General features: G+C 35.5%; 1 protein-coding gene across 2 annotated transcripts in view; it reads right to left on the reverse strand.

The window, feature by feature from the left end:
• Positions 1-14,432, reverse strand: part of MIGA1 (mitoguardin 1) — a 44,381-nt gene that overhangs the window by 18,534 nt on the left and 11,415 nt on the right. For both annotated transcript variants that reach the window (XM_075039198.1, XM_075039197.1), the window contains exon 8: positions 897-997. In XM_075039198.1, coding sequence (XP_074895299.1) covers positions 897-997 — 101 coding nt within the window. The remainder of the gene's footprint in view (positions 1-896; positions 998-14,432) is intronic.

Raw genomic sequence — 14,432 nt, forward strand, 5'->3', positions numbered from 1 at the left:
CAACAGACAGTCAAAATTATAATTGCAAAGAACGTGTATGCAATTCTCTCTTTTTACAACTGTCTGAGTTTAGTAGCTTAGTTGTAGTGCAAATATGATAGCAATATCTAACACAGAATGTATCTATTGAGACCAATTCTCTTTCCTGTAATTTGGAGAAGAGTGCTATTCAAGATCACTGCAGCTCCTGAGAGACTATAAAAGGACATATTCCTCATTTAAGTAAGTGTGTTGCTGTATATAAAATTATTTCAAATACTTCAAGGGAGCTGTAGCAGATTTCACCTAATAGACAATGCCCTGTTATCCAAAGATTATTTCTTTATGTATCCTTTGTGGTCTTATCCAAGAAGATTAGGGAAAGTTAGATGAAGGATATTATATTGTGCATGGAATGTACTAAAATAGGTAGCTGTCAATTTCTAGTAATTTCCTCTCCAAAAAAAAACCCAACTCCAAAAAAGACAAAGCCTTCTTCATACATCTTTATATTATGGTAAGGGAATAGGGAAAAAAAAAGAGAATAGAAAAATGCAATTCATGGTGAAAGAACTACTATAACCTCAACTGATTGTGCTGCTTCACTCACGAAAATCTGAAATATTTTTCAAAAGCAACTTCTTTTTAGAAGGAGTTGGGATAACATTCTGTCAGTGCACAAAGAAACAAAACAAAACAAAACAAACCCCCAAAACAAAGATAATAAGCAAATTGATCCCAACTTCATCACTTGAACTGCTAGGAAGCTGCTTACAACTAAGCAAGGAAAGCTTCTTTTTTTCCCCATAAGAGAAATACATTTTGCTTACAATAATTGGAAAAAAAATAAAGATTCTTTGGTTCACTGTTCAAGTAGATCAATGAATCTTTAAAGAAGAAATCTTTAAGAGTCTTACCTCAGCTGTGGAAACAAAGGAGTCCGTTGATGCAATGCTTAATGTATCTCGAAGGCAGAAATCATCTGTATTATCCTTTACAGTAACATCTGTATTTTTATCTTTAAAATAAAAAAATAAAAAAACCATCAAAAACCTGAGTACTAGACTATCAGAAAACTCCATTTAAGTCTTGAAAGTGTCTTTCATATACACTTTAATGTAGTACTTCATTCAGAAGGCACAACACTGTACTACTATAAAAGCAAATTCTCCTATGACCCTCTAACATATATAATAGTGACCACATTTTTCTGTCTTTAAAGTGGACTTACAAACATCACCTGCAAATGAACAGAGAGAAGAAAAAATATTTCCCAAGGAGTTTTGCCTTTTCTTTGATAGACTTCTGAAGATCTCTCTATCTAAAGATATTACTTTGTTATATTGATCTAAACCCTCTGTTAAGTTTTTAACTTGGCTGTGTTATATAACAAATGCTCAACATAACAAATGCTCAACATTTTAGTAACCAAGAAATACTGTTCTAAATAAAGTCCATTAATAAAAAACAGGTTTCGGCTTCATTTGAATTAGTTTCATTTTCTACTTCTCATGCCTTTTTTTCACTTGCTGGTTCTTCAGGAGAGCAAGTGAAGTTTTTAATCTTCACTGTATCCTCTTTCCCCAAAAAGCTTTTCCATAGAAATAACACATCCAGAAGCAATTCCTATAGTACTAGAATTCTTAAAGCCTTTAAAATAACTGATATTTTTTGCTTAAAATCATCTGCAATACAGTTTCTCTCAGTTTTCCTTTATTTTTTTCTCAGATTTCAACTGTTGCATATATTACTAGCATACATGGATTCGTTTTCACTGTACAGAAACACTTTCACAGAAGGATTAAATTCATAAGTCAGTAAGTCAGACTTTGGCTTGATGTGCCCCATACTATGCTCTCAGTAGAGCACAGGCATTTATTTTGGGTTACTTTACCTTCAGACATTACACATGTTGCTAAAAGTCTGGTTTATTTCCAACAGTCAGCAGCAACCAGCTACCCAATATCATCCAGATCTGTTGCTATGGCAATACTTCATAAAAAACACTATTACATAGCAAAGTGGCCAAGTGCCAATATACCAGAATGGTTTACTCATCAATTGAAAGGCTACAAATCCACATAACTTACCTATTATTTCGGTGGTTGTTATGGTTTTATTAGTTACGGACTTGGAATGACAGCTTAAAAATTGCACACAACAATAAGTATCTGTCTTTGAGACTATTCACTGAGGGAAAAAATTATTAAAAGTTTGGAGAAATATTTTACTAGATTGAGTTAGGCAGATTCCTACTTGTAATCACAACTTCACCAATATTCATATGAAAGTGTATGATTTTTTTCAGATCATTCTTAATAGTTTGTTCTTTCTTTTGACCTCTTAAAACCAAGAGGAAAAGTACAGCAGCATCCAAGCTGGTTGAGAAACAATCACATACTGGAATCTGAAGAGCTGGAACAGAAAACCAAACTGTGGTTTGTAAAGCATTTGCTTGAGGTCTGGTAAAAGTAGGCGGGTAACATGATGTTTCCTTCTTATTTCTAGCTCATAATTTGCATTAATCACCTTCTAATATTACATTAAATGCTTTTCTAATACGACTTTTTCACATAAGCAGTTGCTGAAACTGCAATAATACTGTTAAACATAGGGTGGTACAGAGATGTATAGCCTGGTTGCAGATTTTTCCACTGAACCTCTCCTTTTGGGCAAGTTGTTTTCCATAATAAATTTGCAATTAAAGCAAAAGTTTCTACTTCTCACAGTTAGAAAAGCCCTCTAGCACCTGATTCAAGTGCAATCCAAAGAAATTATTTTCCTAATTGTGCCGGTCTGTAGGCAACATGCAACACTTACTTCATGAGAAGGAAACAGCTATATTCACAAGTAGCAATACAAATTACAAACTCCTTGGAAAGTAAAGTGTGGGCCATACTTACAAAGATCTTACTGATGGCTTTAGTGAAGATGTTAAGGTAAGGAATCAAGTCTTATGTACACAAAGTGCAGCTGTCAGAGTGTCTCATATATCAACTTATTCACAATCCAAGAACGTCTCTACCACCCTCACAGGAAAGTCCCAACTATACCACTGACTGAAGACTCAAAGACTTTGGGTATTATCTGATAATTACTGTACTGTTGCTGTTACATGTGAGTTTATAGCTCAGTGACAACATATCCCCAAACTGACACTGAAGTATTTAACACTGGGCTGTGTGATTGATTACATATAAATGGGAATAATGCTATTTAACTAAAATTTATTCTGCATATCTGTAAAAAAATAATTGGTGTAAATGAAGGAACCACAGAGTTTCCAGCCCAGAATACCACAGAATGAGGGGTTCTTCTGTAGAGTTTGCATTCAGCCTGCTACAGATTACATGAAGCTCTAGACATAATAAGATTTTGAATACATCTATATCTGCTGAAGAAGTCATAATTCCAAGTTTTCTAATATGGGCCTAAAACTGTCACCTAGCCAGTACATTTTTAACATGTTAGTTGAATATGGAATATCTGTGTTTTCACTCAAAGAAAACTCTCACTACCACAAAAAGGCACAAAATTTGCACGTTATGACAAAAAAGTTGATTAAAAAAAGGCTAGTAATGCCGAGTGAAATAATGCCTTTGGCTAGTCGTATGTGCACACAAAGCACAGCTTCCCCAAAGAAAACAAAACAGCCTTGACAGCTATTTTTGACTTTCTGGCCACCACCATCCTAATATCCTAAAATACCCTTAGCCAAGCAGGTGCTTATCAATACCCACACTGTGCAGAGGAGCACACTATTATGAAAATGTTAGGGTGAAAATTAAGTTACAGCTGGAGTACATACCATGCGAGTACCAGGAGAACATTCTTAGACACAAGAACATGAAAAAAAAAAAAGAGACAGCGGCACAATGAGACTCCGGGAATGAACAGCTGCACGAGGAACCCACCCACCAGTGGCTGCAACTGCTCATACAGTCATCCCTAGCTCTTATGTAGTCTAATACCTTCAGGAAAGGAATACTAGCGAGTATGTGAGCTTCAAATATACTTTACTTATTTGAGAAGCCAGGGAGTTATTTTGGGTTCATTTATATTTGTAAAGAGGATGAAGGAGAGTTTCAGATGGCAATTACTGCTGTCAGTATCACATCAAGACTCTTGGCTCTAGTGCCTTAAAATGCATATGTGGTTCTAAAGTTAGATTAAGGGTATTAAAAAAATGGAAGAATATGGAGTATTGCTAAAGCTTGCGAAACAAATCCTAGCTTAGTAAGATTTTGCAAACAACTGTCTATTTGAAAATAAGCAACCAAAAAAAACCCATACCAGAACAAAGCTACTTTCACACCTATTCACAGATTACCAGTCTAGAATATTTATTTGTCTTTGCTCTGGTAGCTTCGTGTAGTAAGACAGACCACAAAACTAACCCACTAAGCTCTCAGAGCAAAATCTGACCTTAGAGATAGAACTGCATCCAAATTAATTTTTTAGCATTCAACTGGGGAGTATTCACAGTCACATAATGTTTTAAAAATCTGAAAACTGTTTATATGTTATGTTCCCTCCAACCCTAAATGAAACAAGGCATGAGTTCGCAAGTGAGTTTTGGCACTTACATGCAGCAGTTAAAAAAGGAAAGTACTTACCCACTGTCAAAGAACTCACTAGGAGTTAAAGAATTTAGTTCTGAGTGTCACCGTTAAAGCCATGGTTGCTTATTCTCCCCAGCCCTCCCACTTCAGTGGAACATTAGTGCAGTAATACATCACAAGCAGGAAAGCAAGATGAGAAAGGAGAGACTTGATAGACTCTGAAGAGAAGAAAACCCTGCAAAGGAATCCACTTATGAAAAGTCAGGGTACCCCAAGAGCAGCAGGGTCCCAGTATTCTGCCAGGCTACTGCACAGCCAGCCACTGTGTTGTGTGCTAGTCAGGCCCCTTAGATGTGTGGCTTCATGCCTAGACAGATGAATTACAATAATCAAGTTCAGAGAGCGTAGAAGCATGAATTACTACATAATTCAGTTTCAAGAGAATGTGTCACAGTCTTCTAGCTAGTCACAAGCAGCACAGTGGTTTGTCACCACTGTTGCTGAAGCATCCAAAACCAGCTTTATTTACGTTTATAAATGGTCATAACTCTGAGAGTGTTGACTGAATATTCATTAAAAAGTCATCAGTCCTACCAAGTAGCTACTAATGTATTACATGAAGTCTTACAGGATGCACCCAGAAAGCAATGAATTTTACTTATGTCATATTTATAAAAAGAAAACAATCCCAACCTTCAGAGGCACCTTCTGATGACTAAGTCTTATAGCCACAGGTTAAAAAAGGCAAGTCAAGAATGGAGCAGGGTGTCCACACAGACTATTCTGGATTTAACAGCTATTGTTAAATTTGTGTTTACATTCTCCAATAACACAAATACCTGGGTTCAAGAAAGTGCCTATAGCTGGAGGTATCTCACCTCACTGTATATAAACAAAGTTGTTATTGACTTCAGCATAAAAATATTTTTTAAAGACCCTGACCTGAAATACATCTAACCAACTCTTGTACTCTACCCATACACACCATGTATCACAAGTTAAACAAGTCTCATGGTTCTTTGCTGGGATTGCTCTGATGCAAACTGAAGTGACACGTTCCTTTAAAAAAAGCAAAACAAAACTCCCACCCCCACCAAACCCACAAAAAGATACTCCAATGCTGTAGGATCATCCAGCCTGGCTGTCAGGATGTGCTTACACCTCCCACAGGCCCTTGTTGTGAACACACAACTTCTGCTCACCAGTATTTGACTAGGAACTCAGCAACTAAAGCAGTGGTCTAATGGAAAGGAACAACTGGGGAAAACAGAGTATAGGACAGCACTGAGTACTTAGTATTTGCAATTTCACCTTCTTCCTAGTACTCTCAGACATTTTTCAAGGTAAGCTTTGGCTGAGCTAACTGCTGAGCCTCCAAATTACATCTTTAACAAATACCTTAGTAGTTTTCATGCACAGAATAATCTTCTGGTTTTGTGCAAATAGAAGGCCAAATCTTACTTCCTCAGTAAAAGTTGAAACAGAGCTTTCATAATTGTTTCCAATTACAGCTATAATCTTCAAAGGTCCACATAAAAGCCTTCCACTACAATACTCTCGCACAGGTATAAAAAAGCCATTTTCCAAGACACTGGATGCTCACCTAATTATCATTATGCAAAAAACCCAAGATATTCTTCATTCACACTGTGTTCTGCATTTATTACTTTGATGTTATTATTAAGACAAAAGGAGTCCAGCTGTTTAAAAGCTGAATTACAAGTGTGTGCATAGATGACAGTAACAGATTCTTCATGCTTAAATATAAATAAATAGAGAATGCATATAAAAATTGAATAGTACAATCCATTAAGCTTACACACATAAGCAGTAAAATCCACCTGAAAACTGTGATGTACTGATTTGCAGTATTTGTCATCTGGAAAAAGATGCAACTTGCCTAAAATAACCTTATAATCTTCAAGAGATTTTCTACATACTTTGGAAAGAAATAATAGCAATTTCTGGGATGTTTATAATAATTTGGTTATTTTAAGACCTTCGAGATACTGACTTTGTCCATGAAGTGATATTATCTGCTGAGCACCACATGTTTAATGATGTATAAAATAAAACAACATGGCTACTGCTCTTGTATTCTAAAACAGTAAAATTTAGCACCCTGAATGTGCTTATCTAGCAAAGGTAAAGACAGCACAAAATGCTCATGCATAAATAATCATTTTAGTCTTGCCAAGTAAAAAATCAAATACATTTAAGAAAGGAATTTAAGTATAATCTACTTACTGTAATCTGTAGACACAGATATGTTAAATAACTCAAAAGTATTAGGAAATATTACATAGCTTTGATATTCTGTAATGGTGATAAATCAGATGATTCTTTCAAGATTTAAATCTGCTAAACAACTCTTCCATAAATTTGATAACTGAATTGGAATATTTTCTGATAGTCACAAATTTTTTTTAAGCAAAGAAATTATCAAAAGGCTAGAAATATAATTTTGTTATAGAGAATGTGACCTGTGAAAGCTGTCCCTGAATCATTGTGGCACAATTTATCGTAAAACCAAAATCTCAAGATAGAAAGACCTCACCATGAGGAACTCTGCAATTCAAAACTCAAAGAAGAGGCAGAGTAAACACACATGGTGCTAGATTGCTGAAATCTGAATTTTAAGAAAACAAAGCAGCATCTAATGTGTATTTTATAACCTGAACTAACATATCATATGTGCTGACAGCTGAGAAATCAGCTTAGTAAACAGAAAATAAATGTATGCATATGTTCACGTCTCTGGTTTACTGCTCTCACTCTCTGCTTGATGCAGATATATGATCCTGAAACAGATTTTAGATGTATATCTTGTGTAAACTACGTGTCACTGTTAGGTCTCTCCCTATCATACATCCCTATCTCCCTTTTTGTTTCTTTGAAAATGTAAACTTTGATTATTCGTAACTGCACATTATAAGGTTCTACATTTACATGGGGTTACAATTTTCTGCAACTTCTTTTCTTTACCCTGAAGCTAAAAAGCAGTGGATCTTCCCTGATTTTAAGGTTTAAATCCCTATCCTTTACATAAGAATTTGATTTCTGTCCACCCTCCTGTTTTCAAGTCTAATAGTTTAGATGCACTTTCTGTACTTTGATTTGATTTGAAAGAGATCTGGCAATCAAGTTTGCTCAGCTGTCTACTCTGTACAGTCTATTGAGATGAATGTGCAACACAAAGTTGTCACTGTTTCCTCTTCATAGGGGTACTCCATTCTCCTGTAGTTCAGAAAGCATCACATCTACTTTGTCCAGAGCAAAGTCTAGTTTGAATTCCAGTGCTGCATATTTTAAAACATAGGCTGTCCACTGGGGATTTATAGCACAGTACTGTGAAGACTGCCAGATACCTTAGTCATCAGATTTGAACGTCACTGCCTTTTCTTAGTTCTTCACATCCTAAAAACAAGCGTAACCTACCGCTATTTTCGCACAGACACTTTCTAGTGACAATGGAATGGTCTGTTCAACCACATTCAATGTGATAGTACATTAACTCATTGTGATGCAGTGCAGATTCAAAATGCAATGTCATACTTACAGGACAAGGAAGTACAAAAAGTTAACTTTGAGACTTACACATCTAGAATTAGCTCCTTTAATACCTTTCCTACACCAGAAGCCTCCATAAGCAGGTTAGGTAGAAAAGTCTTCTCACCAGGCTTGAGAGAGGAGTCTCAAAAGTAAGTGAACTTATCCCTTTGGCCTCGGTTCTACTACACCTGTGTAAATTTACTGAAGTCAGCAGGTACTTAAAGCAAGATGTTTACACAAATGCATTACTAGCAGTATCCCTTGCCTCATTCCAAGGCAGTTCACTGCCACCTTTCTGGCTTTCCCACCATGCACCTCTTCATAGAAGAGCAGATAGCAGCACATGCAGTGATGAAGAAGGACAAGAATAACTAGCAACTGTTGCTTAGCTCCTGAAACTTATTGCTTTATAAAAGTTTCCTAATTTGTTATATAAAAAAAGGAAAGAGTAAACAGTTTAGTATGCTAGCATACAGACTATTTTGCTGGACGCAGCACAAGGGTATGAGACCATCCAACATGTTCTCTTCAAAGTAAGACTTTAAACACAAGATTGCTGGAAAGGCTTTTCTTTAGCCAGTATATTATGCTTCAGGGATGCTGACATTTCAAAGCAAGTGAGACAGACTGACAAAAGGAACCCACATATTAATTTGTTCTTCCATTGAAGAAAAACATACTGTCTAGCAGTTGGTAATTCTGCTTACATGTATAAAGAAAGTATCAGAAAAGAAAGACTGATACCTTTCTATCCCCGGAATTTAAAGATAGAAAGACGGAACCAACTACGTGACTGGTGACCCTCAGTGAAATAAACATCAAAAGATACAAATATATATATTTGAATTGGACTAACATTTGGATTCTGTGTTCAGAATGGAGACTCTAGCATATCTGACACAGGCAAACTCTGTGGGAACAGCATAATAATCCTAGTCTTCACTTGAATTTCAGGGCAGAACTGTCTTACAGAATTCTGCACACTCTGGTGAAACTGCTCAGGAATGTGACTGGCTTCTGCAAACCCAGCTGTACACAGCATACAGTTTAAGAACCTAAATTAGCAAGACACATGCTTAACTTTAAACAGTAAGACTTAAAGAATATCTTAAGTGCCCTACTGATTGGAGCCTGCTTGCATTCCACTTGGCACTGAAAGTAGGAAAGAATGAGATAACAATCCTTAAAAAGTTGTACTAAATGAAGAGTTCTTCCTCTGGACCTTTAGTTTACTAAATAACACCAGTTACCAAACTTAAATTAAAAAACAAATTAGTAACACTATAAGGTTGCTAAATGCATTAGTAACAACATATTAACACTTGAATTATAATGTAAGTAATGATTAGTGCAACATGACCCTGGAAGATAGCTTGACACTCATTAGCAGCTAGTCAAACAGATGTAGTTAAAGCTGCTATCTAGTCAATATATTAGTTAACTGTGGTAAATTAAAGTAAAATAAAGCAAAGCTTGAATAAGAAAGAATGTACATAATTTAGGCTATTTGGAAATATGTATATGTTTACCTTTAAATACTTGCAGCATATCTACATGTAGAACAAGGGCAGCTTTAAATAGCAGGAGAGAGAATAAAGCCTGGTGTGATCGACATGTGCTCTTGAATCAGCTACCCTACAGCACTTTGCTACAAAAAGGATTATTAGGTAAGGTGGGACATAGTGCACAGACCAGATATCCCACAAAGAATTAGAGAATTGACAGTAATTTATTAAAAAAAGAAATTACCTTGAGCAATCACAAGGGAAATAAAACACATCTCAAACCCAGTTAATTTTTTGTAACAGTTTTAGTAATTACTGCATAAATACATGCATGAGAGAAAAATGACACAAATAATAAATTTTACTTCCTCTGTTGTTATTGTTCACAGAACCTTTTGCTATACCTTTCCACAAAAATAGATTTACTCCCACAGACAGGTTCAACTTTGAAATATTTCAAGCTGAAACAAAAGTTTAAGAAAATTATGAGATATAAAAAGGCCTTTAGAAATGAAATACCTACACAAGCTACTTCAGCCTCCCACCTATAGGGTAAGCAATTAAAAAAAAAAAAAACAACCACAAACTGTATGTCTGGTAAATAAATCTGTATTGCTGTAGCGGTGGAGTATGGCTAGTGCTAAATAACAAGCTCAGTGAACAGCAATTGCTGAAGACTCTGCTGTGTGGATATGCTACAACCATTTATGCCAGGCTGATGGTCAGAACCTTTGACTTAAACAGCAGCAAGGTTTAAATGTAGTAGACACGTCAGGTAAGAAAAGTTGTTAGCTTTTGCATGTGTGCACAAAGACACAATGTTTTCATTTTAAGCCCTTGAAAATAAATTGCAGACAGAAGTTTATCTATTTTAGTCCTAACTGAACTATTGAATTAATAAAGGAACTATAGTGCAGAGAGCTACATTTGCTGATTTTATATGATTCTGTCAATATTTCATTTTGATATTGTGCTGAAAAGCAATTGGAAAAGCTCAAAATGTTGTTTCTGCACTTTCAAGATTAAGCTACCAAGCTGAGAGAGCTGATTACCTCTGAAGTTTTTTCAAACTCTAAACTATCACTGTCTATATCTCCCCCACCTCATTCTGGCTCTCCTTCCTTCATTTTGCCCATGAATGTTTCAGACAAGCCTATCTTAAAAATAGACTATAATGCAAGAATAAATTGTTTTAGTAGAAGTTCTAAAACAGGAATTAGCCCTATGGGCCAAAACATGTTCTCGATCATCAGTTTATATAACCTCACACTGCGATACTCCAGCCAGAAAAATAAACACTTATCCCGCCCTCACGACTTGCCATCTGTCTGGTACGATTTTTTCCTGCCTCTGGAACATTTATACCCACAATGTATATAAACACATCAAAGTTAAATGTATATACATCCATTTTAGTAAGAAAAAGAATTTGTAAATTATAACTTGTTAAGAATATACCACAAGAACGTGTGAGAGGAAGGGAAAAAAAAAAAAAAAAGCAACTTCCTGCCTTTGGAAGGCTGTTTCCACTTATTCCATACACCACTTTTCAAAAGTGTTCAAAATGAAGGCAAGTGTTATTAAATCAACCCCTGGTGTGTGGGGAAAATGACCACTTTTCTTTATACAAAAAGGTGGTAAATGTGTACTTTTTTTAAAAGGTTAAAAAAAAAAGCAGAAATTATTGACTAAAACTAAGCACTAGAATGGCCAACAAAACAAGATGCAAAAGGAACGCTCAAAAAATATGCCTTTAAAGTAGTGTTAAAGAGGTAGGTGATGAACACACAGATAATACAGCATGTGTTAACTAGTCCTACTTGAGTAGTACTGTGGGGCAGTAACTGCATACAAATGTAAGGATCCTTACTCTTGTAAGGAACTAGAACAGCTTCATTATATTTTTTTATCAGGGATTTAAAACTGACAGGCAGAGAAGAAAGGAAAAAGAGGGAGAAAGTAATTAGAGTTTGCCTGGCTAACTACGTGGAACCAGGAAGCTCATGCTAAGAAGAGATCTGGGGAAAGAGATGACTGCAACTGCTCACATGTTGTAAGGACTGAGCAGAAACAGTTGAGAAATAGCAGACGGATTTTGCATTAGGAAGACTGAGCAGGGAAGCACAGGAACAGCTAACTGAATGAAGTCTGGGAAATTAAATCAGGTAGATGGATTGTGGCTCAGTTATAAGCAGCCTTCATAGCTAAAAGGAGGAATAGCTTGTATTTCATTCGAGGAGAAGCTCCTGAGGGGGAGAGACAGCTTAAGGGAAAGGAATAATCTGGTCAGAAAAATGAGCAAAGGTTTTTATAAACACCAGTTAAGTCCATGTGAGAGAAGCAAGTTTTAAATGGACAAGGCAAGACAAGAACATGGCAGGAGTCAAGAAGTGAGAAAGACAAGGGCTGAAACAGGAGTTTTGGTGTGGACAGAAAGAAGACAGGTTTCAGGAATGCCATTTAAGGAAAAGCAACAAGGTGTATAAATAGCCTGCATTGTTGGATCCAAGAGCAAAGCTGTTGGGCAAATGGTAACAAGGGTCCTCAAAAATCAGAAACAGACTCTCCTTCTGATCTTACTGCAAGTGGGTTTGGAAATTTCTATCTGTATCTCCCCCCAAGCTAACATACAATAAGTGACCTTGAGTTCTCCAGTGTTGGTTCAGTGTACAGTAAAGTATATTATATTACCTTGAGCCACTGCTGAAAAGACTTCAGCTAATCTGTTTCACTATGCAATGAAATGGCACTTAAGTTTCAGCTTTTAAGATAAACACAAACATACACTCCAGGTTATCAAATACCAACATGAAGATACAGATTATCAAATACTAATCTTTTTCAGTACCAGTAACTTCACTGCAGGTCCATGCAAAGCTATTTTGCATTTTTCATATAGTATTGCCAAAATTAAGAGTAACACTGAGAAAGCCAAGCATTATAATCTTTTGATAGACACAACATTTGCAGAAATATTTTTGTTTAGTTTTAAGTTGAATTTTTAACTACCAACCTTACTACTCAACATTGTGCTTAGGTGCTTTCTGGTGAAGAATTTTGCTGAAAGTGATTTAGAAAGGAAGTGTATCAATATTGCACAGATTTGCCTTTAAAGGAAAGTTGTAAATATTATTGATAGCAGAAGACATACTATCCAATTCAAACATCTGCCCTTTGAGTATCTATTGTGAGTCAGAAATAAGGAGTTGCAGCAGTAAGTTGCAACACAAGAGACCTCACAGTAAAATGCTGTAAGCTTCAGCAGTTACTGAACTTCCATAAACTGTAATAGCTAAATTATGTTCAAAATATGCATTATTTTTTTTTTTTAAAATGGATTGGAATAACTTTTCTGGCCTTTTCCTCAGACTCAGTAATATTGTTTTCTTTCCTTTATAAAAGCACTTTAAAAAGAAAAAGCTAATGTTTTCTTTCGTTTCAATTTCAATTCTGTTTCAGTCACTAGAAAAATGTTTCGTCCTTCTCCAAGAAATGAAGGAACCATTTAATCTAAATTTATCTTCAAGGAACACAAAGCAAGCAAAAGTTTTCAAGCTATGATAAAAAGTTACGCTGCTTTAAATTTGTTTTATAGTTTGTACTACTGGAGCACACCTAAGTGAATTACTACAAATTGCTCACCTCCTCATTGGAGTCTGAGAATTATAAACAGAAACATTTCTTGTGCATAACCAAATAAAACATAATATTCTCAAACTAGAATTTTTCCATTAATATTTCAGAGGCAGGAAGGAAAACACAGGCCATAGATATTCATCCATGAACAGTAAAACATTATAGAAGTCTGTGTTAACAAAATATATAAAAATGAGCTTTCAACCGCTTCATTGATTATGCAAAGATATTTTTGTTTTGTTTTAAGAGCAGCTGGAGAAAAGGTTTCTAATATGTAAATATGTTGTCTAAAGAGTTTTGTCACTAGGTTAAAGACTGTGCTTAGTCTGTCCAAAATGCCAGTCCTATCTTTGAGTGAGAGAAGAAAATTAAAAAAAGAAACAGGCAAACCGTCCAACAAAACCATTCAACACAGACCTTTGTGAGATCTTTTATTGCAGTAGCTCAAACAACTAATTTGTTTTAAATTGTATAATTAATATAAAATATTTTAAAAATAAAAATGTAATCAATGCATAGGTTTTAATATTATTATCAAAAAGTTGGAGTGCCAGTGTACACAAGTCACCATTAGTTTGAGTGCCAGCATTCCTTTTTACAGTAGAAATCAGAATAATAATATGACATATTAGGAATTCAGTACTGACAAGGAGCCCTACAATTTGAGAGTTTTCCCCTCTGACCTGCAATTCTGCTCATAAGTAAAACTATTGTTTCTCTCCTAACTCTTTGCATTCCTCTCAAGTTAGCTTGACTAACATTTCAGTCTGCTAGAAAAGATCTAAAAAGAAAAAAAAAAAAGATAACTTTCTTCTAGGACAGACTAAAGTATTAGAAGCTTTTAACCCTCTACCCCCCCCCCATATACCACTCAGAAATAACAAAATGAATATTTTGCACAGTTTTATGCCAATTGTCTCCTTCCTGATTCAGTCTAGCTTATGCCTGCCTCAAGAAAGCCTGTTTCTAGGCTTCCCATGTTGTTTCACAGTCTTAAGAGGATCAGCATAAAAACAACAGCAGTTCAGCCCTACATATTTGTTTTCATTTCATGTCCAGAAATATTTCTGCTATAGAAATCCTATTTTAGCTTGCTGGTTTATATGATAATTCTGAAAGTCCAGTAGAGAATGCAACAACAATGAACATAATTGCATTCCATTATTTCATCTATTTAAAATGCAAGTCTTTTCCAGGG

This window comes from Buteo buteo, chromosome 10 (genome assembly GCF_964188355.1).
Source record: "Buteo buteo chromosome 10, bButBut1.hap1.1, whole genome shotgun sequence".
NCBI classification, from domain to species: Eukaryota; Metazoa; Chordata; class Aves; order Accipitriformes; family Accipitridae; genus Buteo; species Buteo buteo.